At 44.1% G+C, this 27,208-nt stretch overlaps 1 protein-coding gene across 1 annotated transcript in view; it reads left to right on the top strand.

Annotated features, from left to right (window-relative positions):
* The window catches only part of LOC130293202 (serine/threonine-protein kinase SBK1-like), a 115,141-nt gene that overhangs the window by 68,715 nt on the left and 19,218 nt on the right, over window positions 1-27,208 (top strand). The window contains exon 3 of the mRNA XM_056541704.1: window positions 19,763-19,965. Coding sequence (XP_056397679.1) covers window positions 19,763-19,965 — 203 coding nt within the window. The remainder of the gene's footprint in view (window positions 1-19,762; window positions 19,966-27,208) is intronic.

Below are 27,208 nucleotides of genomic sequence, written 5' to 3'. Positions count from 1 at the left end.
AGCGTATTTTTACGCAGGAAAACCTTTTTTCTTTTTCTTTAATACACCGGCAGGTGTATAACGTGTGGTATAAAACAGAAATACAGGTACTAAATAGTACGCTATTTGCTTGTATGTAGGCCCTTTGCAATGATAAGGCCACTGTTAAGCGTATTTTTACGCAGGAAAACCTTTTTTTTCTTTAATACACCGGCAGGTATATAACGTGTGGTATTACACTTAATTTAGCATAGAGACAGAAAAAAAGGTGGTATATGGTACACTATTTGCTTGTATTTAGGCCCTTTGCAATGATAAGGCCACTAAAAAAGCGTATTCTTACTCAGGAAAAAAAAAATTCTTTAATACACCGGTAGGTGTATAACGTGTGGTATAACACTGAATTTAGCACAGAGACAGAAAAAAAGGTGGTATATGGTACGCTATTTGCTTGTATGTAGGCCCTTTGCAATGATAAGGCCACTGAAAAAGCGTATTTGTACTCAGGAAAAAAAAATTTCTTTATTACACTGGCAGGTGTATAACGTGTGGTATAACACTTAATTTAGCACAGAGACAGAAAAAAAGGTAGTATATGGTACGCTATTTGCTTGTATTTAGGCCCTTTGCAATGATAATGCCACTGAAAAAGCGTATTTGTACTCAGGAAAAACTTTTTTCTCTTTAATACACCGGCAGGTGTACAACGTGTGGTATAACACTGAATTTAGAACAGAGACAGAAAAAAAGGTAGTATATGGTACGCTATTTGCTTGTATTTAGGTCCTTTACAATGATAAGTAGTGTTGCTCGTGAGTATTCGCAATGCTAATTTTATTCGTGAATATCGCATATTCGCGAATTCGCGAATATTCGCGAATATACCACTATATATTCGTAATTATGAATATTCCTTTTTTTTTTGTTGTTTTTTTTCCCACTGTAAACATCACAGTGATCACCCCTCTCTGCTTCCAGCTTGTGTGGTGTAAAGAAGGCTCTAATACTACTGTGTAAGACTGGCGTGCTAATTTTCGCATATGCGAAAATTAGCATATGCTACTTTTCGCATATACGAATTTCCGCTTATGCTAATTTTGGTTTATGCTAAATTTCGCATATGCTCATTTTCGCATACGCGAATTTTCGCATATGCGAAAATAAAACGCGAATATTACGAATATGCGAATTTAGCGAATATATGATGAATATTCGTCCATATATTCGCGAAATATCGCGAATTTGAATATGGCCTATGCCGCTCAATACTAATGATAAGTCCACTGTTAAGCGTATTTGTACTCAGGAAAAAAAAAATGTTTCTTTAATACACCGGCAGGTGTATAACGTGTGGTATAACACTGAATTTAGCACAGAGACAGAAAAAAAGGTGGTATATGGTACACTATTTGCTTGTATTTAGGCCCTTTGCAATGATAAGGCCACTGAAAAAGCGTATTCTTACTCAGGGAAAAAAAAAATTCTTTAATACACCGGCAGGTGTATAACGTGTGGTATAACACTGAATTTAGCACAGAGACAGAAAAAAAGGTGGTATATTGTACGCTATTTGCATGTATGTAGGCCCTTTGCAATGATAAGGCCACTGAAAAAGCGTATTTGTACTCAGAAAAAAAAAATTTCTTTATTACACTGGCAGGTGTATAACGTGTGGTATAACACTTAATTTAGCACAGAGACAGAAAAAAGGTAGTATATGGTACGCTATTTGCTTGTATTTAGGCCCTTTGCAATGATAATGCCACTGAAAAAGCGTATTTGTACTCAGGAAAAACTTTTTTCTCTTTAATACACCGGCAGGTGTATAACGTGTGGTATAACACTGAATTTAGAACAGAGACAGAAAAAAAGGTAGTATATGGTACGCTATTTGCTTGTATTTAGGTCCTTTACAATGATAAGTAGTGTTGCTCGCGAATATTCGCAATGCTAATTTTATTCGTGAATATCGCATATTCGCGAATTCGCGAATATTCGCGAATATACCACTATATATTCGTAATTATGAATATTCGTTTTTTTGTTGTTGTTTTTTTTCCCACTGTAAACATCACAGTGATCACCCCTCTCTGCTTCCAGCTTGTGTGGTGTAAAGAAGGCTCTAATACTACTGTGTAAGACTGGCGTGCTAATTTTCGCATATGCGAAAATTTGCATATGCTACTTTTCGCATATACGAATTTCCGCTTATGCTAATTTTGGTTTATGCTAAATTTCGCATATGCTCATTTTCGCATACGCGAATTTTCGCATATGCGAAAATAAAACGCGAATATTACGAATATGCGAATTTAGCGAATATATGATGAATATTCGTCCATATATTCGCGAAATATCGCGAATTCGAATATGGCCTATGCCGCTCAATACTAATGATAAGTCCACTGTTAAGCGTATTTGTACTCAGGAAAAAAAAAATGTTTCTTTAATACACCGGCAGGTGTATAACGTGTGGTATAACACTGAATTTAGCACAGAGACAGAAAAAAAGGTGGTATATGGTACACTATTTGCTTGTATTTAGGCCCTTTGCAATGATAAGGCCACTGAAAAAGCGTATTTGTACTAAGGAAAAAAATGTCTTTCTTTAATACACCGGTATTTAATCCAGGGATTAAACCCTAAATTGCTCTCTGTCACACAATTCTGAGCAGCAGAAGATTTGTGGAGAAAAAAAAAACTAATTAGAGCTGAAAAATGAGGAGATAAGATGCTTCAGAAAGTTCAGGCAGCTTGGAGATCTGTATGAGGCAGCTGACAGCTATCTGCCCCTCTCTGCTGCAATGCTCAATAACGTGAATAGGAGATTTAGCTATCAATGATCCTTCTCAGAGTAACAGCACAGCACTCTGCACTCCTGCCTTTCCCTAATGTGATGTGACTAGCAGTTGCAGTGTAACGCTGTGGTATGAGCTATTCACACACACACAGTCCCGTCCTCTTTATCTGAGTGCATAGATGAAATGAAGAGAGGCAAGATTGTTGCTGATTATATAGGGGCTGTGACATCACAGGGGTCAATGAACACTGATAGTCTGCATCTCACATGTGGTTCAGGGTCAGCCCGCCTACCTTCATTCCCGCCACTGTTTCCCGCCCTCCCATAATCCCCTGCCTCATGTACTCACATGTGGATCCGCCATCTTAGCTCTACAATAGCCTGGAACGCTGTAAAATGGAGTTTAATGAAGTGATTTGTGCGATAGAATCGCGGCGATATTCGTATTCGTTGCAAATCAAATTTTTCATGAAATTCGCAACGAATTTGGGTTCGTCAAGTTCGATTCGCCAGAGTATGGTAAAGAAAGTCACTGTTTTGACCCGTAACGAGTCACTTTGTTGTTATGACACTATAACCTGGCTGGGCAGGTACGGGGAGGTGACGGACATCCCCCGGAAGAACTTTGATGAGCACAATACATGGTCTGGGGCCTGGACATTTTCCGTCCGTCTCAGGCGTTCAGGGAACACGGTCACCCACATTCCTTTGGCAGCCTTCCTGGGACGCGACAGGATTCAGATCTTCTACCAGGGGCAGCTGAAGCTGTGTCACAGGTGTGGTGACCCAAACCCCTTTATTGCCAACTGCACTCAGCAGATATGCACCCTCTGCTGTGGGGTGGGTCATCTGGCGACAGGGGAGGGGACCAGGAGGGGACCAGTGGAGGAGAGGGGGCACCAAAGCCAGTGAAGGAAAAACATAAGACCCCCTCTATGCGGAGACAAGAGGAGAAGCGCATGTTGGAGAGGGCCCTTAAGAATGCCCAGGTGCCAGGGGTAGCTCGGGGTCCCACTCCAGACACTGGCTCAGAAGGAGGACATAATAACTCTGAAGCTTTGGGTGAGGCCAAACTGGACGAGGAGATAGGGAGACTTGGTAGGGAAGAAGGTCAAGATGCTCCTTCTTCCAGTCATACCTCAGAATCCAAAACTGTGGATGAGGAGGAGGAGGAGGGGCAGACAGTAAATGGTGGGCAGAAAAAGAAGAGGAGGAAGAAGGGTAAGAGTAAGGCGGCACCCCCCTCCTCTTCAGTTGTAGCCTCAGACCATAGAAGGAACAACTCAGTCTCCGACCCTCTGATTGTTCTCTTCGAATTGATATGAGACCCTTGGGGATACTATCTCATCTCCTTCTCTCGAGGGTCAGGAGGCAGTGTGGCCTCCATAAGGTGCCGAGCCTCCTTCCTCTGGGGCAGTTTCCTCAGTGGGAGAGGTAACACCAGGCGCTGGAGGTAAAGATCCTGAGATGGATATGTCCCAGAGTTTAAAAAGAAGTAAAGGGTCTTCCTCTGATTCAGAGGGGGTTGAGGGAAGGAGAGGAAGAAGGTTTAAGGGGTGAGGTCATCTAATTCAATCATCCAGGATGGCGGCACTCACTCCGCTGACGCTGGCATCTATTAACTGTGCCAGCATAAAGTCGGATACGGCTAGATTTGCAGCCTTTGATTTTCTCGGCCGTGTTTAAGCCGACATTTTCTTTTTACAAGAGACCAGGTTGTCAGATCTAGCCTCTCTGGTAAAAGCCAGGAGAGAGTGGAGGCGCAGTCCCTCCCACTGGTCTCTTGCGGCTGAGCCGTATAGTGGGGTGGCGGTCCTTTTTTCCGCTCCTGTTGAATGCAGACGGGTTATTGAGCTAGAAATGGGGAGGTGCCTGATCATTGATGTCTTCATGAAGGGACAAGAGCACCGTCTCATTAACATCTACGCCCCGCAAATTAAGCGGGGCTGTAAAGATCTCTTTATGAGGATTAAACCCTTTCTTTTTACGACTCGGCAGGTAATCTTTCGAGGGGACTTCAATAAGGTCACGAGGTCCCAGGATAGGAGAGGCTCCAATGGTCCACTGACTTGCGATAGTGTGGCACTGATTAGCATAACTAAAGAAGTTCGCCTAGAGGACGCCCACATCTGGAGCCCCTCGGGCCACGCGGGTTTCACGTATCATCAAGGTGGCCGCAGGTCTAGAATAGATAGGTTTTATTTAAAGGAGGAAGCCGTCTCTTCCGCAGTGTCCGTGGTTGAGTTGAGTTCTCTGATCACTGTATGATTTTGTTTTCCCTGAATGTTTCAGAGACCCCCCAGATGGGTAGAGGTTACAGGAAGCTGAATTCATCCATCCTGGAGGAAGCGGAGGTAAGACAGTCCTTTGAGGATTTTCTTCAGAGTCAGGTACCTTTACTGTATCTTTGTAGTAATAAGCTGGAGTGGTGGGAGATATTCAAGAAGCGGGTTGCAGGGTTCTTCTGCCAGCTCTTGAGCCTCAGATATGCGCCCTCTGCTGTGGGGTGGGTCATCTGGCGACAGGGGAGGGGACCAGGAGGGGACCAGTGGAGGAGAGGGGGCACCAAAGCCAGTGAAGGAAAAACATAAGACCGCCTCTATGCGGAGACAAGAGGAGAAGCGCAGGTTGGAGAGGGCCCTTAAGAATGCCCAGGTGCCAGGGGTAGCTCGGGGTCCCACTCCAGACACTGGCTCAGAAGGAGGACAGAATAACTCTGAAGCTTTGGGTGAGGCCAAACTGGACGAGGAGATAGGGAGACTTGGTAGGGAAGAAGGTCAAGATGCTCCTTCCTCCAGTCATACCTCAGAATCCGAAACTGTAGATGAGGAGGAGAAGGAGGGGCAGACAGTAAATGGTGGGCAGAAAAAGAAGAGGAGGAAGAAGGGTAAGAGTAAGGCGGCACCCCCCTCCTCTTCAGTTGTAGCCTCAGACCATAGAAGGAACAACTCAGTCTCCGACCCTCTGATTGTTCTCTTCGAATTGATATGAGACCCTTGGGGATACTATCTCATCTCCTTCTCTCGAGGGTCAGGAGGCAGTGTGGCCTCCATAAGGTGCCGAGCCTCCTTCCTCTGGGGCAGTTTCCTCAGTGGGAGAGGTAACACCAGGCGCTGGAGGTAAAGATCCTGAGATGGATATGTCCCAGAGTTTAAAAAGAAGTAAAGGGTCTTCCTCTGATTCAGAGGGGGTTGAGGGAAGGAGAGGAAGAAGGTTTAAGGGGTGAGGCCATCTAATTCAATCATCCAGGATGGCGGCACTCACTCCGCTGACGCTGGCATCTATTAACTGTGCCAGCATAAAGTCGGATACGGCTAGATTTGCAGCCTTTGATTTTCTCGGCCGTGTTTAAGCCGACATTTTCTTTTTACAAGAGACCAGGTTGTCAGATCTAGCCTCTCTGGTAAAAGCCAGGAGAGAGTGGAGGCGCAGTCCCTCCCAGTGGTCTCTTGCGGCTGAGCCGTATAGTGGGGTGGTGGTCCTTTTTTCCGCTCCTGTTGAATGCAGACGGGTTATTGAGCAAGAAATGGGGAGGTGCCTGATCATTGATGTCTTCATGAAGGGACAAGAGCTCCGTCTCATTAACATCTACGCCCCGCAAATTAAGCGGGGCTGTAAAGATCTCTTTATGAGGATTAAACCCTTTCTTTTAACGAGTCTGCAGGTGATCTTTGGAGGGGACTTCAATAATGTCACGAGGTCCCAGGATAGGAGAGGCTCCAATGGTCCACTGACTTGCGATAGTGTGGCACTGATTAGCATAACTAAAGAAGTTTGCCTAGAGGACGCCCACATCTGGAGCCCCTCGGGCCACGCGGGTTTCACATATCATCAAGGTGGCCGCAGGTCTAGAATAGATAGGTTTTATTTAAAGGAGGAAGCTGTCTCTTCCGCAGTGTCCGTGGTTGAGTTGAGTTCTCTGATCACTGTATGATTTTGTTTTCCCTGAATGTTTCAGAGACCCCCCAGATGGGTAGAGGTTACAGGAAGCTGAATTCATCCATCCTGGAGGAAGCGGAGGTAAGACAGTCCTTTGAGGATTTTCTTCAGAGTCAGGTACCTTTACTGGATCTTTGTAGTAATAAGCTGGAGTGGTGGGAGATATTCAAGAAGCGGGTTGCAGGGTTCTTCCGCCAGCTCTTGAGCCTCAGGTCCCTGAACAGGTATCGCTTGTATCAGGGTCTGAGGAGGAAACTCGAGCTTCTTGTCTCGACTGGAGGTAGCCGAGAGGATATCTCCAGAGTGAAGTCCTTGCTGATGAGGTGTCAGTATGATAGGCACGCATCTTTAGTTTTTGAGAGGGATTTCGGGAAGTACAGAAACTGTAAGATGTCAGTGAGTAGTAAAGTCATTTCAGGACTGATCGATAGTACAGGATCTCTGAATCGGTCCAGATCAGGGATCTTGGAGGTCGTCAGATCCTACTACTCACACCTCTTGAGGAGAAAGGATCTAGATCGAGACGAGATGTCGGTTTTCCTGGCTGAAACCATTCCTGAGCCAGGGGTAGACCCCTCTCTTGATGTTTTGGCAGAAGAAATCAGGGAAGAGGAAGTGAGACTGGCGATCGAGGGGCTTGCCCCTAAGAAGTCGCCAGGTCCGGATGGCTTAACATCCGAGTAGTACAGGACCTTTAAGGAGTCTTTAGTTCCCCTCTTGACTGAGGTATTCAATGAGTGTCTCTCCTCAGGCACTCTGCCGAAGTCAATGAGGAGGTCCGCCCTGATTCTCCTGTCAAAGGGTAAAGATCCCAGCCGTATTGAGAATTGGAGGCCCATAGCTCTTCTCAATATGGACAGGAAGTTCTGGCAAGGATACTATTTAATCGGCTGGTCAAGTTTGCACCCTGGCTCCTCTCGGGGGCTCAGCACTGCTCTGTTCCAGGCCGAAGCACCTTAAGTGCTGTCCCTAGTGTCAGGGAGGCAGTGGAGCGGAGTAGTGCAGGTTTCTGGAAGGGGTAATTGCTGTCCCTGGATCAGGCCAAAGCATTTGATCGGGTGAACCACGAGTACCTCTAGTCCGTCCTCCTGAGATATGGCTTACCAAGTACTTTTGTTAATTGGCTTCAGATCTTGTATGCAGGAGCAGAGAGTTTCCCTCTGGTGAACGGGTGGTCTGGCCGCTCTTTTGAGGTTGGGTCCAGAGTTCGTCAGGGTTGTCCTTTGAGCCTGCTTTTATACGTGTTTGTGATCGATCCCTTCGTCCGGAGGGTAGATTGTGGGCCGTTGGCGGTAGTCGGGATGAGTCTGACGGAGCTGGATGTCACCCAGAGAGTGGTGGCGTACGCTGATGATGTCACCATTTTCGTATCCTCGAGAGAGGAGGTCGATGTGGTGATGTCTGAAGTGACCGCTACTCGGAGGCATCCGGGTCTAAGATCAACTGGGATAAGTGTGAAAGTCTCTGGCTGGGAGGGGGAGATCCCACGTTTGATCTCCCGGACACCCTTCCAGGGCCCCAAGAGTCAGCAAAAGTTTTGGGCATCACTTTCAGCCAGGATGATTATCCCACCAAAAACTGGGATGGTAAGCTCCAGGATGCTACTCGGAGGGTGGAACAGTGGAAGGGTTGGTCTATGACCCTCAGGGAAAGGGTACACCTGATCAAATCGTACCTGCTCCCCTTGTTTATCTATCTGGGCAGCGTATGTATCTTGCCAGAGGCTTACTACACTAGGATCTACAGCCTGTTTTTCCAACTGTTACGGGGGAACAGGATGAACCTAGTCAAGAGGGAGGTTACGTACCGCACGAGGAGACTAGGGGGTTTATCTATGGTAAACCCTGTGGTGCTCTTAACAAACACCTTCTTGAAAGCTAACATCTCAAACCTCTGGTCAGAGAGGGCTCCTCCGTGGGTAATCTCCAACAGGGAATGGTTTTGGCCTTTCTTCCAGGAATGGGAGACAGGAGGGTGGTTTAGTTTTTACCAAATCTGGTTGTTTTTAGTTAAAGCTAAGTAAAGCTATTTTTATGTTTATGTAAAGAATGCGTGTGTATGTGTGTGTGATAGTATTTTTGATCATTTATATGTAGGTAATTTATATGTAGGTATAATGTTATGTGTTTTGTTAGTTTAGTTAAGTTGGGCTGGCCGGCTAGGCAGGTTTTGTTGTGTTGTGTTTTGTTATTGCTAGTTGAGCTTGTTTTGCTGTTTTGCTAAGATTTATATATTTATAATAAAAAGAGTGTCAGCAGAGAGCACTGTGGTCACACTGGAAAGAACTTCACAACTTTCTCTGTAGTATACAGCAACTGATAAGTACTGAAAGGACTAAGATTTTTAAAAAGAAGTAATTTACAAATCTTTTTAGCTTTCTGGCAACAGTTGATTAATTTGTCTTTACACGGCGCAGCGATGCGGCAGACGTATGTAACGAGCTCAGGAGCTTGGCTGATAGAAGCCGTGGTCCATGGCTAATGCAGGACATGGCCGAACAGGCCAATGTCCCTCATTAACCCCTTAAGGAAGCAGGACGTAAATGTACGTCCTGGTGAGGTGGTACTTAACGCACCAGGACGTACATTTACGTCCTGTGCATAACCGCGGGCATCGGAGCGATGCCCATGTCATGCGCGGCTGATCCCGGCTGCTGATTGCAGCCAGGGACCCGCCGGCAATGGCCGACGCCCGCGATCTCGCGGGCGTCCGCCATTAACCCCTCAGGTGCCGGGATCAATACAGATCCCGGTATCTGCGGCAGTGCGCGATTTGAATGAATGATCGGATCGCCCGCAGCGCTGCTGCGGAGATCCGATCATTCATAACGCCGCACGGAGGTCCCCTCTCCTTCCTCCGTCCGGCTCCCGACGTCTCCTGCTCTGGCCTGTGATCGAGCAGACCAGAGCAGGAGATGACCGAAAACATTGATCTGTTCTATGTCCTATACATAGAACAGATCAGTATTAGCAATCATGGTATTGCTATGAATAGTCCCCTATGGGGACTATTCAAGTGTAAAAAAAAATTTAAAAAAATGTAAAGGTAAAAGTAAAAAAAAATTTGAAAAATCCCCTCCCCCAATAAAAAAGTAAAACGTCCTTTTTTTCCTATTTTACCCCCAAAAAGCGTAAAGTTTTTTTTTATAGACATATTTGGTATCGCCGCGTACGTAAATGTCCGAACTATTAAAATAAAATGTTGAATAAAATGTTCGGCGTGAACGAAAAAAAAAAAGTCCAAAATTCCTACTTTTTTAATACATTTTATTAAAAAAAATTATAAAAAATTAATTAAAAGTTTTTTATATGCAAATGTGGTATCAAAAAAAAAGTACAGATCATGGCGCAAAAAATGAGCCCCCATACCACCGCTTATACGGAAAAATAAAAAAGTTAGAGGTCATCAAAATAAAGGGATTATAAACGTACTAACTTGGTTAAAAAGTTTGTGATTTTTTTTAAGCGCAACAATAATATAAAAGTATATAATAATGGGTATCATTTTAATCGTATTGACCCTCAGAATAAAGAACACATGTCATTTTTACCATAAATTGTACGGCGTGAAAACAAAACCTTCCAAAATTTGCAAAATTGCGTTTTAATTTCCCCACAAAAATTGTGTTTTTTTGGTTGCGTCATACATTTTATGATATAATGAGTGATGTCATTACAAAGGACAACTGGTCGCGCAAAAAACAAGCCCTCATACTAGTCTGTGGATGAAAATATAAAAGAGTTATGATTTTTAGAAGGCGAGGAGGAAAAAATGAAAATGTAAAAATTTTATTGTCTGAGTCCTTAAGGCCAAAATGGGCTGAGTCCTTAACCCCTTAAGGACTCAGCCCATTTTGGCCTTAAGGACTCAGACACATTTGCACCGCGATTAGCAGCCGGGATCAGCCGCGCATGACACGGGCATCGCTCCGATGCCCGCGGTTATGCTTAGGACGTAAATGTACGTCCTTGTGCGTTAAGTACCACCTCACCAGGACGTACATTTACGTCCTGCGTCCTTAAGGGGTTAAAGGGGTACTCGGGTGAAAAACTTTTTTTTTTTTAAATCAACCGGTGCCAGAAAGTTAAACAGATTTGTAAATGACTTCTATTAAATAATCTTAATCCTTCCTGTACTTATTAGCTGCTGAACTTTGTATAAATATATCAGGGTGCCATACAGAGATCTCTCCCATGATCTATTTATACCCAGGACTGTATCTATAACAAGGGGGTATCCTCTACGTTTAGAGGAAAGAAGGTTTCTACACCAGCACAGACGGGGGTTCTTTACTGTAAGAGCAGTGAGCCTGTGGAATTCTCTCCCGGAAGAGGTGGTTATGGTGAACTCTGTAAAAGAGTTCAAAAGGGGTCTGGATGCATTCTTGGAGAGTAATAACTTCACTGGTTATGTATACTAGATTTATAGGGACAGAACGTTGATCCAGGGATTTATTCTGACTGCCATATTTGGAGTTGGGAAGGAATTTTTACCTCTAGTATGAGGGTTTTTTGCCTTCCTCTGGATCAACTCAGTAGGGTCTCAGTAGGGATATAGGTTGAACTTGATGGACTCTGGTCTTTTTTCAATCTAGTGAACTATGTTACTATGAATACTACAGCGGAAATTATTTTCTTTTTGAAACCCAGAGCTGTCTGCTGACATCATGAGCACAGTGCTCTCTGCTGACATCACTGTCCATTTTAGGAACTGTCCAGAACAGCATATGTTTGATATGGGTATTTCCTTTTATTCTGGACACTTCCTAAAATGGACAGAGATGTCAGCAGAGAGCACTGTGCTCATGATGTCAGCAGACAACTCAGTGTTTCAAATGGAAATAATTTCCACTGTAGTACTCAGCAGCTAATAAGTACAGGAAGGATTAAGATTTTTTAATAAAAGTAATTTACACATTTGTTTAACTTTCTGGCACCAGTTGATTTAAAAAAAAGGTTTTCACAGGAGTACCCCTTTAACCCTTAACCTCTTAAGGACCCAGCCATTTCACACCTTAGGACCCGGCCATTTTTTGAACATCTGACCACTGTCACTTTAAACATTAATAACTCTGGAATGCTTTTAGTTATCATTCTGATTCCGAGATTGTTTTTTTGTGACATATTCTACTTTAACATAGTGGTAAAATGTTTTGGTAACTTGCATCCTTTCTTGGTGAAAAATCCCCAAATTTTATAAAAAATTTGAAAATTTAGCATTTTTCTAACTTTGAAGCTCTCTGCTTGTAAGGAAAATGCATATTCAAAATATTTTTTTTATTCACATATACAATATGTCCACTTTATGTTTGCCTCATAAAATTGACAAGTTTTTACTTTTGGAAGACACCAGAGGGCTTCAAAGTTCAGCAGCAATTTTCCAATTTTTCACAAAATTTCCAAACTCACTATTTTTCAAGGACGAGTTCAGGTTTGAAGTGGATTTGAAGTGTCTTCATCTTAGAAATACCCCACAAATGACCCCATTATAAAAACTGCACCTCCCAAAGTATTCAAAATGATATTCGGTCAGCATTTTAACCCTTTAGGTGTTTCACAGGAATAGCAGCAAAGTGAAGGAGAGAATTCACAATCTTCATTTTTTACACTCGCATGTTCTTGTAGACCCAATTTTTGAATTTTTACAAGGGGTAAAAGGAGAAAATGTATACTTCTATTTGTAGCCCAATTTCTCTCGAGTAAGCACATACCTCATATGTCTATGTAAAGTGTTCGGCGGGCGCAGTAGAGGGCTCAGAAGAGAAGGAGCGACAAGGGGATTTTGGAGAGTACGTTTTTCAGAAATGGTTTTTGGGGGGCATGTTGCATTTAGGAAGCCCCTATGGTGCCAGAACAGCAAAAAAAAAACACATGCCATACCATTTTGGAAACAAGACCCCTTGAGGAACGTAACAAGGAATTAAGTGAGCCTTAATACCCCACAGGGGTTTCACGACTTTTGCATATGTAAAAAAAAAAAAAAAATCACTAAAATGTGTGTTTCCCCTGAAATTTCACATTTTTGCAAGAGTTAATAGCAGAAAATACCCCCCAAAATTTGTAACCCCATCTCTTCTGAGTATGGAGGTACCCCATAAGTTGACTAGAAGTGCACTACGGGCGAACTACAATGCTCAGAAGAGAAGGAGTCATATTTGGCTTTTTGAGAGCAAATTTTGCTCGGGGGCATGTTGCATTTAGGAAGCCCCTATGGTGCCAGGACAGCAAAATAACCCCCACATGGCATACCATTTTGGAAACTAGACCCCTTGAGGAACGTAACAAGTGGTACAGTGAGCATTTACCCCCCACTGGTGTCTGTCAGATCTTTGGAACAGTGGGCTGTACGAAATTTTTAATTTGCACAGCCCACTGTTCCAAAGATCTGTCAGACACCAGTGGGGTGTAAATTCTCACTGCACCCTTCATTACATTCCGTGAGGGGTGTAGTTTCCGAAATGGCGTCACATGTGTTTTTTTTTTTTTTTTTTGCGTTTGTCAAAACCGCTGTAACAATCAGCCACCCCTGTGCAAATCACCTCAAATGTACATGGTGCACTTTTCCTTCTGGGCCTTGTTGTGCGCCCCCAGAGCACTTTGCGCCCACATATGGGGTATCTCCGTAGTCGGGAGAAGTTGCATTACAAATTTTGGGGGGCTTTTTTCCCATTTACTTCTTGTCAAAATGAAAAGTATAGGGCAACACCATCATGTTAGTGTAAACAATTTTTTTTTTTTACACTAACATGCTGGTGTAGACCCCAACTTCACCTTTTCATAAGGGGTGAAAGGAGAAAATGCCCCCCAAAATTTGTAAGGCAATCTCTCCCGTCAACGGCTGTCCAGCAATACTGGGAGTTGTTGTTTTGCAACAGCTGGAGGCTCCATTTTGGAAACAGTGGCGTACCAGACGTTTTTCATTTTTATTGGGGAGGGGAGGGGGGCTGTGTAGGGGTATGTGTATATGTAGTGTTTTTTACTTTTTATTTTATTTTGTGGAAGTGTAGTGTAGTGTAGTGTTTTTAGGGTACAGTCACACGGGCGGGGGATTACAGCGAGTTTCCTGCTGCGAGTTTGAGCTGCCGCGCAAAATTTGCTGCATCGCAAACTTGCAGCCTGATACTCACTGTAAGCCCCCTGCCCATGTGAATGTACCCTGTACATTCCCAGGGGGGGGGGGGGAACCTCCAGCTGTTGCAAAACTACAACTCCCAGCATACACAGTCTATCAGTGCATGCTGGTAGTTATAGTTTTGCAACAGCTGGAGGCACACGGGTTGGGAAACACTGAGTTAGGAAACAGACAATGTTTCCCAACCAGTGTGCCTCCAGTTGTTGCAAAACCACTACTCCCAAACATTCTCAAGCATGCTGGAAGTAGTAGTTCGGCAACATCTTTAGAGCCAGATGTTGCCGAACTACAACTCCCAGCATGCTTGGAGTTGTAGTTTTGCAACACCTGGAGGACTACAGTTTGCAGACCACTAATACAGTGGTTCCCAATCTGTGCCCTTCCAGATGTTGCAAAACTACAACTCCCAGTATGCCAAAATTGTCCAGGCATGCTGGGAATTGTAGTTCTGCAAGATCTGAAGGGCCAGATGTTACAGAACTACAACTCCCAGCATGCCTGGACAGTAAGGGCATGCTGAGGATGTGTAATTTTGCAACATCTGGAAGGGCACAGTGGTCTCCAAACTGTGGACCTCCAGATGTTGCAAAACTGCAACTCCCAGCATGCCCAGACGCCAAGGGCTGCCTGGGCATACTGGGAGTTGTAGTATACAGGGTCCCATTACATCAATGCATGTCGCTTTACGGCGGCGTGCATTGCTGTAAAGGGCCCGACCGTGGCTGAAGAGGAACTCACCTGTCGCCGCCACCGTCTTCATCGCCGGGATCCGGGTCTTCAGGGACGAGGTAAGTACCGGGGCCAGGCCCCAGCACTCCCCCGTCCCCGGCCGCGTCCTCCGGTCTTCCTCCCGTCCTCTCCGGACTTCCAGGGGCCGGGCAGGGTGGGAGGAAGTAACCCCCCCCCCCCCCCGCAATTGGTCGGTTAGCTAACCGACCATACTTTAGCATGGTCCTGGCTGTCTGTGACAACCGGGATCATGCAAGATTACCGGGCGGTCGGGTCCCAGAGACCCGATCAGCCCGGTATCGCCGCAGTTCGCAGGGGCGATTTCCCTCGCAATTTGCGGCGATCGCCGACATGGGGGGCAGACATGGCCCCCCTCGGCGTTTGCCCTGGATGCCTGCTGAAGCATTTCAACAGGCATCCGCTTCCGATCTCTGCTCGTCGCGCGGCAGGGACCGGAAAACACCAGGGCATATGGATACGCCCGGGGTCCTTAAGTCCCAGGTTGTGAGGGCGTATCCATATGCCCTGGGTCTTTAAGAGGTTAAGACGCCACAATCTACATGCCGCTATCTCAGGGTAGCTGGGTAGCAAAATCGCAGTGTCCCGATCAGCTGTAAGGATGGACGGAAGTCTCTTACCTGTTTCTCTGCAGTCCAATCGATGCTCCTATGCTGCAGCCGGCCATGGCAGGCTGTAGCATTGGAGCACTGATAACACTGATCAATGTTATTCTATAGAGCAGCATTGTTCAGTGTTTGCAACCTGAAGATTGCAGATTATAGTCCCCTATGGGCACTATAAAATAGTAAATGAATTGTAAAAAAAATATTACAGACATATGCCCTGATTTACTGAGAGTGTTGGGTTTTTACATGATTTTTATATTACTAACCTATAATTTTATAACACTTTATCTGACCCTATCAAAATTTTGAACCTGACCTGACCTACTATTGTGAACCTGACCTGATTTTATGGTGTTGTGTAACAAAATGTGGACAGTGTACCACAATTTGGCACGTTGCCCCACAAATCCTGTCTGAGCCAAAGTAAACCTGTAATCCAAAGAAGGGTGTGTGCTCAATCAGAGAAGGGGCATGGCTTACCGAAAAAATGGACATGTTCTCACAATTCAACCTATTTACTAATAAATTCCCCCAAAATCATGTTGCAAAACTGCAACTCCCAGCATGCCCAGACGCCAAGGGCTGTCTGGGCATGCTGGGAGTTGTAGTATACAGGGTCCCATTACATCAATGCATGTCGCTTTACGGCGACGTGCATTGCTGTAAAGGGCCCGACCGTGGCTGAAGAGGAACTCACCTGTCGCCGCCGCCATCTTCATCGCCGGGATCGGGGTCTTCAGGGACGAGGTAAGTACCGGGGCCAGGCCCCAGCAGTCCCCCGTCCCCCACCGCGTCTTCCGGTCTTCCTCCCATCCTCTCCGGACTTCCAGGGGCCGGGCAGGGTGGGAGGAAGTAACACCCCCCCTGCGATTGGTCGGTTAGCTAACCGACCATACTTTAGCATGGTCCTGGCTGTCTGTGACAACCGGGATCATGCAAGATTACCGGGCGGTCGGGTCACAGAGACCCGATCAGACCGGTATCGCCGCAGATCGCAGGGGCGACTTCCCTCGCGATTTGCAGCATGGGGGGCAGACATGGCCCCCCCTCGGCGTTTGCCCTGGATGCCTGCTGAAGCATTTCAACAGGCATCCGCTTCTGATCTCTGCCCGGCACGCGGCAGGGACCGGAAAACGCCAGGGCGTATGGATACGCCCTGGGTCCTTAAGGCCCAGGGTGTGAGGGCGTATCCAGGGTAGCTGGGTAGCGAAATCGCAGTGTCCCGATCAGCTGTAAGGATGGAGGGAAGTCTCTTATCTGTTTCTCTGCAGTCCAATCGATGCTCCTATGCTGCAGCCGTCCATGGCAGGCTGTAGCATTGGAGCACTGATAACACTGATCAATGTTATTCTATAGAACAGCATTGTTCAGTGTTTGCAACCTGAAGATTGCAGATCTTCTCTGGGTTTTTTACATGATTTTGGGGGAATTTATTAGTAAATAGGTTGAATTGTGAGAACATGTCCATTTTTTCGGTAAACCATGCCCCTTCTCTGATTGAGCACACACCCTTCTTGGGATTATAGGTTTACTTTGTCTCAGACAGGATTTGTGGGGCAACGTGCTAAATTGTGGCACACTGTCCACATTTTGTTACACAACACCATAAAATCAGGTCAGGTTCACAATAGTAAATCAGGCGTCATAATTCAAATTTTGATAGGGTCAGATAAAGTGTTATAAAACTATAGGTTAGTAATATAAAAATATTGTGACTGGGAATTGACGGGGAGTTTTATAAATATTAATGTGTCACTAGCCAGATTTAGCTGTTACTTTTTACAAAATGTTTCAATTTCAGATTTTTGGTCTCTTCAGTTATGGGGATTTTATGAGAATGTGTGTATGTAAACATAGACATGAGTGGCATATATAAAATCTGCATATCTTAATCATTTCGTTTAGGGTTGTGCTGAACACTTTGTTTGTTTAGATGACACTTTTATCCACAAAAATGAAATTAGCAAAACATTTACAAAAAAATTACAAACAAGCATTTTCAATTTGTCGCAAAATTGCATAAATGTGCATAAAGGTGGCTTTGTGTATGAAGTGACATCCTGATGTGCCAGGTTCTATTTTCAAAATATGTTTTGTTATGGGGTTAAGTTAAAATTCTATTTTACACCTCTCCAGTTATGGTGATTTTACGATATGTGTATGTAAACATGTATGTAGGTTTTAACCTGTCCAGGACAAAGGGCGTACAGGTATGCCCTTGCATCCTAGTATTTAATGACCGAGGGCGTACCTGTACGCCCTGGTCCTGTTTCCGGGGTTTAAACCATTCTCATGAGCGGAGAACACTTCAAACCCGGTGGGTTCCGGTTGCTATGAGCAGCCAGGACCTACAGTTAATGCCGGGCAGCGTTGATCGGGCCAATGCCTGGCATTAACCCTTTAGACGGCGAGATTAAAGTTGATAGCGGCTCTAAAGTGCAGGGTTAATGGTGCCAGAAGCTCAGGAATGCTGATCAGGACATCCGCAGCAATAGTGGACAGCGGAAGGGCCTTTACCTGCCTCCTCGCCATGAGTCCTCTGCTGCTCCCAGCCAGCCATACAGGCTGGAGCAGCAGAGCACAGATAACACTGGTCATTGCTATGCTATGGCATAGCATTGAACAGTGTATGCAATCTTCAGATTGCATGGTATAGCCCCCTATGGGGACTAAAAAAGTGTAAAAAAAAAGTTGATGTGAATTAACCACTTTCATAATAAAAGTTGTACTCACCCCCAACCCCTTTTCCCATTTTTTTAAAATAAAATAATGTAATAAAAAATAAACAATCATATTTGGTACTGCCGTGTGAGTAAATGTCCGAACTATTAAAAATATAAGGTTAGTTAAACCGCACGGTCGATAGTGTACACGTAAAAAAAAGTCCAAAACTGTGCATTTTTGATCACTTTGTATACCCTAAAAAAACAATTAAAAGCGATCAAAAAGTCCCATCAAAACAATAATGGTACTGATCAAAACTACAGATCTCAGTTCAAAAAAATTAGCCCTCATATAGCCCAGTATGCGGAAAAATAAAAAGTTATGGGGGGTCAGAAGATGACCATTTTAAACTAATTTTGGTGCATGTAATTAAACATTTTTAAAGTAGTAAAATAAAATAAAAACTACATGAATTGGGTATCCTTGTGACCATATGGACCTACAGAATTAAGATAAGGTGTCATTTTTACCAAAAATTACACTGTGTAGAAACGGAAGCCCCAAAAGTTTGTTTTTTTCAATTTCATCCCACAAATATATACTGCATATTTTTTGTTTTGATGTAGATTTTGTTAATAAATGATTGATGTCATTACAAAGTACAATTAGTAACACAAAAAACAAGCCCCATATGGGTCTGTAGGTGCAAAATTGAAAGAGTTATGATTTTCAGAAGGGGAGGAGGAAAAAACGAAAGTGCAAAAATGAAAATTGGCCTGGTCCTTAAAGGGGTACTCCACTGCTTAACGTTTGTTCCAAACGCTGAGCAGCGGAGTACCCCTTTAAGGTCAAAATGGGCTTCATCCTTAAAGGGTTACTCGGGTGGAATTTTATTTTTTTTTTTAAATCAACGGGTGCCAGAAAGTTAAACACATTTGTAAATTACTTCTTAATCCTTCCAGTACTTATTAGCTGCTGAATACTACAGAGTAAATTATTTTATTTTTGGAACACAGTGCTCTCTGCTGACATCATGACCACAGTGCTCTCTGCTGACATCTCTGTCCATTTTAGGAACTAGAGAAAAAGAGACTAAAGGATGCGCTCCCTTGTGTGATACCCAGGTATAATGTGGTAAAGCTTAATGTAAATTAGCACTTACCAAGTATGGTTGTACTCCATCCAAGTACAACCATGGAAGAGCGTGTGTTGTAACAGAATCTCAGCAGCCACTCCGCTTCACATAACCACAGATACAGTACAAATTTCCTCCAAAAAGGCAGAGATCATGAAGGTGCTGGAGATCAGGTAAAATGCAACTTTTCTTTATTCCCACAATGCAACGCGTTTCGCGGAAGTTCCGCTTCATCAGGCATAGGAAGCTGGAACATTCATGCCTGATGAAGCGGAACTTGTGGGAATAAAGAAAAGTTGCATTTTACCTGATCTCCAGCGCCTTCATGATCTCTGCCTTTTGGAGGAAATTTGTACTGCATTTTAGGAACTGTCCAGAGCAGCATATGTTTGCTATGGGGATTTTCTCCTACTCTGGACAGTTCTTAAAATGGACAGAGATGTCAGCAGAGAACACTGTGCTCGTGATTCAGCAGAGAGCTCTGTGTTCCAAAAAGAAAAGAATTTCCTCTGTAGTATTCAGCAGCTAATAAATACTGGAAGGATAAAGATTTTTTAATAGAAGTAATTTACAAATCTTTTTAACTTTCTTGCACCAGTTGATTTAAAAAATAAAAGTTTTCCACCGGAGTACCCATTTAAGGGGTTAATTTTACATGACAAAGGTGTAAAAGTATCATAAGTCATATTTAATGCCACATTGCATATTCTGTTAAAATTAGTCACTGTAACTTTTTAAAATCTGTTTCTCAATTTCCAGGTAATGCTATGGCTCTAAAACTAATGAAGAAAAGATCAACAAAGAAGGAGAATTTCCTAATGGAATATTGTGTGTCACTGTGTCTGGCATCACACCCTAATATAATTAAAACTTTTGCAATCGCCTTTGAAACCAATAGATATTTTTCGTTTGCACAGGAGCTGGCAACAGCTGGCGATCTGTACTCCATCATTTTGCCTCAAGTAAGTTTCACATACAAAGTAACATTTTTAATATTATCTATATAGAAAAGTACTAGGGCCATTTATGAAGGAAGACAGTAGGGAAAAACTGAACTAGTCCCTTTTTTATGTAAATTGCACCAGATTGGTTGAAAAATTGGTACAAAACACATTTTCAAAATAGTAATAAAATTGAAAAATTCAGACCTCTAGTCACAGTTAGTATTTTGTGCTAGTATGTGTGTGGGGAAAAAAAAGAGATGGGAGATGTGGCTGGTATCTAAATATAATGTGCTTTATTCAAATATATTGGCAATATAGTCGGTAATAAAATCCAGTCTCTGAGCAGGGCCCTTGTTACAGAGATAAATTCATATATAGGTTAAAAGCAGTATAGCATAATGTAACTTAAAAAATGGTTTTAAAATGATGGTACCAGTCTTTGACAAGGAAAAAGTTAGAATCACTTGTAAAATTATGTATAATAAAAAGAGAGTAAAAATAGTAGCAGCGCTGTAAATACATTTGTGGTTTGTAGCAGTCTAATGCATAAAGAATGAATACGATGAAATAGAGCGTTGTGCAGATTTGCACGGGTGCTGGTGCTCATAGCGCACCCGGCCTGGTAGAAATACCTGCAGTCTTAGGTGTTTGTGGATATCCTGGCATGTAGGTCTATGGTGGTAGGTGGCTCGGAGCTGCGTCCGGCCATGGATGGATGAGTTGACAGCAGCGGGGATGTGGGATCGCGGGAGCGGGGATATGCAGATCACTCGCTTTGGCCACTTCCTCGTGCTTTGACAGTTACTCAGTGAATGGTGGTCCGCTGACCAGGGGACTCGAGCGCTTGAGAATGGAGAATCAATCCTTGTCAAGAATTAAAAAAGGCAAAGTGGATTGTTGGGTGATAGCTAATATCCAGATGTGTTTCGGGGAGGACTCCCTTTTTCAATGGCAAAAGTGGGAAAACATTTTCAACATTTTTTTAACTTGTTTGCACCATATGTGCTGTTTTTGTTGTTGTTTTGTTTTAAAGGGACTTAAATTTTAGTCCTTAACTATACCACCTCAGAGTTCGTGTACAGTTTTAGACTGTCTAGTCTAAATAAAATATGTTTTTGAATGTGTCTTCCAGATAAATTTTTAAGATACATTTTTAAGATTCTGACTAAATGATGATTTACACATATAACCCATGTAATGAATTTGCATAAATATACAGTGGGGCACAAAAGTATTTAGTCAGTGCAAATTCTACCACTTAAAAAGATGAGAGAGGCCTGTAATTTTCATCATAGGTATACCTCAACTATGAAAGACATAATGAGAAAAAAATCCATAAAATCACATTGACTGATTTTTAAAGAATGTATTTGCAAACTATGGTGGAAAATAAGTATTTGGTCACCTACAAACAAGCAAGATTTCTGGATCTCACAGACCTTTAACTTCTTTTTTAAGAGTCTCCTCTGTCCTCCACTCGTTACCTGTATTAATGGCACCTGTTTGAACTTGTTATCAGTATAAAAGACACCTGTCCACAACCTCAGTAACACTCCAAACTCCACTATGGCCAAGACCAAAGAGCTGTCGAAGGACACAGAAACAAAATTGTAGACTTGCACCAGGCTGGGAAGACTGAATCTGCAATTGGGAAGGAAAGATGCCGACAGTACTCCACTGCTGAATTGAATCACCTGTGCACGGACTGGCCGGCAGTGCCTCCAGGCCCAATAGAGCAGCACGACAAGAAGATATGTCCAGTGCAGTAAGTAGGATTAAACAGGAACTCTTTATTGCGGATCACATGGATATACACAGGGATAATAGCCAATAGCCATGGCGTAACAAATACACATACACAGAGAGTTTAAATTAGAATTACAATTGGTCATGTGTCTATGACATCACAAATTTAAAACCATATGCAAAATATGGAAAATTTTGGCCAGTGACAAAAAAACCTGGAGTGTAAATGATAAATGAATATAATTCACCAGAATATAATCACAGATTAACATACATATCAAAATATACAACGGAGAATCACAGAAAAAAAAATATATATATTATATGTAAGTGTGAACACTGCCAGAAAAAAAAAGCCCAGTGGTCATAGGTTAGGCAGGTGCTCTGTGGGAGAACATGTGACAACAAATCATGTGACTGCATAACATAACATGTGACAGACTTACACAGGTCCTTGAGACCTATACATAGGGATCCTGTTGAGGCATTAAAGTGACACACACACCTTAATAAAACCAACGGGGGAGACCTTGCAGGGGAGCCCCCAGGTCACTCAACCTGGCAGGGCCTAAGGGTAGTACAGGACCATGTTCTGTACTGGGACATCACAAACCCCCTTACTTAACATAAGTCATCCTCGACGTAGGCTCTGTCAGCGTTGAGACACGAAGTGGCCGCAGGGCCTTATGCAGTCCTTAGGCATTTAGTATACAAACGTCCATTTCAGGCTGGTGAAATAACGAATAACATTAGAGTCTTTGTATGAATTGTCCATACACGATCTGTTTTGTGGTTTAACAGGATTGATGATATACAACTTGTACATGTACATTTACTTGACTTGTAAGGACCTTTGACTATGCACATAACTGGACTATGCATTTACTGACTTGAATAACTATTTACTAAACATAACATGACCTTTTTGACTATGCATGTGATATACTGTTCATGACTAGGCTATATACTAGGCATTGTATACATGACTAGACTTATGACTATGAATTACACATTGGCAGATTGGGTTGCCGGAGGCTCTCTGCCCAATGCCTTGGCTAATGGGGTCCCTTGGCAGAAAACACATCTCCCCAGAACATTATTATTACTGGTTACTCCAGACATATGACATTCACGTTACCTTTTACTGACTACGTGCTTTAGGTTAGTTTCAGTAGTACTTTCTGGCCAGGAAAGTATCCTGGGCACAAACACAAGAACATATGACATTATACACATTTGACATATAACTGTTAGTAGACTGTGTAATGGGAGTGATACAGCTCTACTTTATATGAGTGAGGTATACTTGACTTAGGTATACTGAACTATGTGTACTTTAATGGTGTACACAACTATGTGTACTGTAGTGTACTACACATATTATTTTACATGTACAAAATGCTGGTGAAGGGGTAATATGTTCTCCTCCCGACCGTATCAGGATAAACCCCTGTAAAGAGACAACCAGACATCATAAATGACCGTACACACTGACTTTTAGTGTACCATAATTTTATACATTTCATCTGACATTTGACATTAATAACACAACATAGGACCATCACATTAGAACCACGACAACTCAGTGTACCTCCACGACTATTTTTACTGAACCCAAAATATGTTACTTTAGATCTCTATTCAAGAGTCCATGTACTGCTCAGTAGTCCATGTACACAAGGAGTTAATTTGCTTCGTTCAGATCAGTTAGGATCTCCTATCTCAAGGAGTCTCTCGGCCGAAGCAGGGCACATGACTTACGAGGGTTGGTTGCAAACAGGAGAACTTTTCTTGACAAAGTCTTGTCAGGCACAAATCTTGAACCGTTACAGGAACCTGTAACAACAAAGTGTGCTACTGCACGACAGTCAGTCTTGTGACCAAGTCTGGTATTTTACTATACACAAGTTACTTAAACAACCTTCTTTCTGGCAATTTTCTTTCCCAGTCTCGCCTACCAGGTAGGGTCCTAGGCTGTGAAGTGAACCTAGGGTTCCGAGACTGGGCCCTTTGCATGGGGTCAATATGGGTGTCCCAGAACACATGGGACAGGCTGGAATTTGTGATGGTGGGACTAACAGTAACCATCACCTGCACTGCAGCGGCTTGCGCTATAGAGGGATTACTGGTTGGTGCCTGTTCTTCTGGCAACCTTTGCCACGGCAGGAGTAGGCCCAGGCACTTTCCTTGCTACCCATTGGTTAGGCCAAACCACCTTGACAGTTGATGCCCAGTGGTCAGGCTAAACCTCTTCGCTCCTAGGAGTAGGCCTGGGCACATCTGTCCTGGAAAGATGACTTGAAGGTCTTTGGTACTTGGGATCCATTGCTGGTGGATCAGGATACTCTTCCTGGACGACTGTTCCTTTAGCACTTGGAGGGAGGAGACCAAAGGGATCTGAGTCCCAATCTTCAGAGGGGAAATAGGGAGTTGAGTAAGATTTACTGGTCTGGTGACAGCGGTTACCCATTCCCCTCGCATGCTTTTCGGGTGTACTCAATCTCCCCGTACTTTAGGGAATGCTTTTCTGGAGGGAGATAGTCTCTCTGTACAGCTCTCCTGTTGACTAGTAGAATGCCTCCATGGTGACAGTCCATGATGGTGCCAATTCCCCGGACACGGTCAAATTTAATTACTGTAGCACGTCGGCGCTCGAGGAGTGGCATGCCCTCTTGGAGATGCTCCAGTTGGCGGATGTATAGTGTCACTAGCTGCTTCGTGTCCTGCTTCTGCTGTCTTTCTTCAAATGGAAGCTGCTTCGGCCCATGTCTCTGCAGCTTCAGGGCCCTCAATTCCTCGATAGCGGTGGCCACTTCAGCATCTCTTTTGACCTTTTCAAATCGGGCTGGAGGGACTGAGGGTAGAGATTAGAGATGAGCGAATCGAAGCTGACAAACCTGAATTGGTTACGAATTTCAGGAAATATTTCATTTGCAACGAATGTGAATATCGCCGCAATTCTATTGCGCAAATCACTTAATTAAACTCCATTTACTGCAGTGCAGGCTCTAGGGCATCTAAAATTGCGGATCCACATGTCAGTACATGGGCCAAGGAATGCTGAGAAGGCAAGGCGGGAAGGGAAGTAGATGGGATGACCCTGATTCACATGCATGATGCAGCCTATCAGAAGCCAGTCACCCCTGTGATGTCACAGCCCTATATATTCGGCAGCCATTTTGTGGCTCGTCATATAATTCATTACACTGCATACAGATAGGACGGACATCGATGTGTCTGTGTGTGTGTCATAGAAAAGCTCATTCCAGCAGCGTTTCAAATCCTAGTCACATCAGCGTTCTGGTGGACAGAGAGCAGTGTTTTTTTCACTGAAAAGGATTTTTACTGCAGCTGCAGGCATTAACCTCCCAGGCACTTTCTTTGGCATAGTATTACAGAGAGGGGCAGATAGCTGTGTGTTGTTTCATACATTTCAACAAGCAGCCACAACTTCATAAACCTTAGCAGAGGAGGCAGGAATAATTTTTCAGCGCAATTCAGTGTCTTTGTTCCACCAAAAATCATCTGCTGGTTATACTAGTCTGTAGACGGTATAATACACAGCAGTCCATTCCTAATAGTCTTTGACAGAGTGCAATTTTGTGTTTAGTACACAGCTTTTTTGGCTGCAGCACTGTTGTGTACTGCTGGTGTTTTACAAAAATATGTTTTCTTTAAGGGTACTGTAGTACATTTTTCTGCCCTCATAAGTGCATACCGCATAAGTACATCTTAGTAGTGTACTATTTTGTACCTGTTAATCTGTCAAGGGCCTACATACTGTGAAAGGACAGACAAAAGTAATCACTGGCTGGTGTTGTACTCAGATACTTTTTAAAGTGTACAGTAGCGCATTTTTCTGCCCACATCAGTGCATACCACATACCTACATTTAAGCAGCGTACTGTTTTGTACCTGTTAATCTGTCAAGGGCCTAGATACTGTGAAAGGCCAGCCAAAAGTGCACACCTGCTGCTGTTCTAAACAAATTTTGCGTAGTGAAGCGTATTGTACTCCCCTCATATACGTACTAAGTATGTCAGGCAGAGAAGTGCCAGGACGGGCACAGAGGAGTGGCAGAGGCTTAAATCCTTCAGACAGAGGTCACAGAAGACTAGGGGAGAGTGGCAGCAGGAGCCACAGTGAGAGGCTTGAGCTCCCGTTATCAGCTAGCGGTCGTGTCTTGACCAGCAACCCATCTGCGGTCGTCGATTGGTTAACATGGTCATACACTTAATCGCAAGTGACATCTGACACCCTCAGTCAACAGTTGGTGGGTTCCTCAGACACAACCCTCAGTTGGCATGGCCCGGGAGCAGTCCCTGTCCTCCCATTGCCTCTGTCCTATGCTGTTCCCTCCCCTACAGAAGTATCTTATGCTGTGGGTTCAGCTCCACTATTCACTGAGGGCGATCTAATAGAGGACAGTCACCAACTACTACCCAGCCATGAAGTGGAGGAGACATCCTCCACTTCCTCCGCAAGGCGGGCAAGTAGTGATGAGAAGAGTGATGTGGGAGGCGATGTTGCCAGCGTTCATGGTCCTGAAGCAGACACTGTTGAGGAACCTGAGGAGGACATCAGTGACGTGCAGACACTTGTTGATGATGATGAAGCCGATGGCAATTGGGAGCCGGGTGGAGAAGGGGCTGCATCAACATCATCAGGAGAAGAGAGTTGCAGGTTGCCCATGAGGCAGCAGCTGAGCCAGCAAGGCTGTGGCATGGTTGTCAATCAGCATGGGGGGCAGAAGTGGAAATTCTGGAGCCAAACGTGCCCAGGGGAGACCACCTGCTTCGCGGCTGCCTACCTTCCCGGGAGGTAGTGGAACAGGGGTTCCTGGAGACAGCAGCAGTATCAGTCAATTAATGTAGACTGTTGTTGAGAAAATCAGCTACTCGGCGGTGTGGCAGTTTGTCATCATACATCCGGAGGAGATTCACATAGCCAAATGCAAGATATAACGGCAGAAGTTCGTTTGTGTAAGAGAAGGTGGTCCAGTCCTTGAGCATGTCAGTGTGTACCAAAGTGCACTGCAGCACCTACGTCTGGATCTGTAACTTCGGTCAGGGACAATACATGTCCTTTACGGCTCACTGGGTGAATGTGGTTCCTGCACAGCCACAAACCCAACTTGGACAGGTCACGCAGCTTCCTTCTCCACGCTCTCAGCCTGTTGGTCCTGTGACAGTGTGCGACTCCGCCTCCTCATCCTCCACCGTGTCCTCAGCCACCACTGCCCAGACAAGTCTTAGTGGCCCTTCAGCATACCATGTGTGCAGGGCACAGCGGTGTCAGGCTGTTCGTCACAAGGTTTGCTTTGGCGAAAAGAGTCACACAGGGGAGGAACTGCTAAAAGTCATTCATAAAGAAATCGGAGCAGGGTTTTCTCCACAAAAACTGGAAATGGGAACCATGGTGACTGACAACGGGAAGAACATCTTGCATGCGCTGCGACTGAGAAGGCTGAGCCATGTGCCCTGCATGGCACATGTGTTCAATCTGGTTGTGAAGC

This window comes from Hyla sarda, chromosome 10 (genome assembly GCF_029499605.1).
Source record: "Hyla sarda isolate aHylSar1 chromosome 10, aHylSar1.hap1, whole genome shotgun sequence".
In the NCBI taxonomy this organism is placed as follows: domain Eukaryota; kingdom Metazoa; phylum Chordata; class Amphibia; order Anura; family Hylidae; genus Hyla; species Hyla sarda.
The sequence above is the reverse complement of the archived record's forward strand: the minus strand, read 5'-3'. Positions and strand labels throughout refer to the sequence as shown.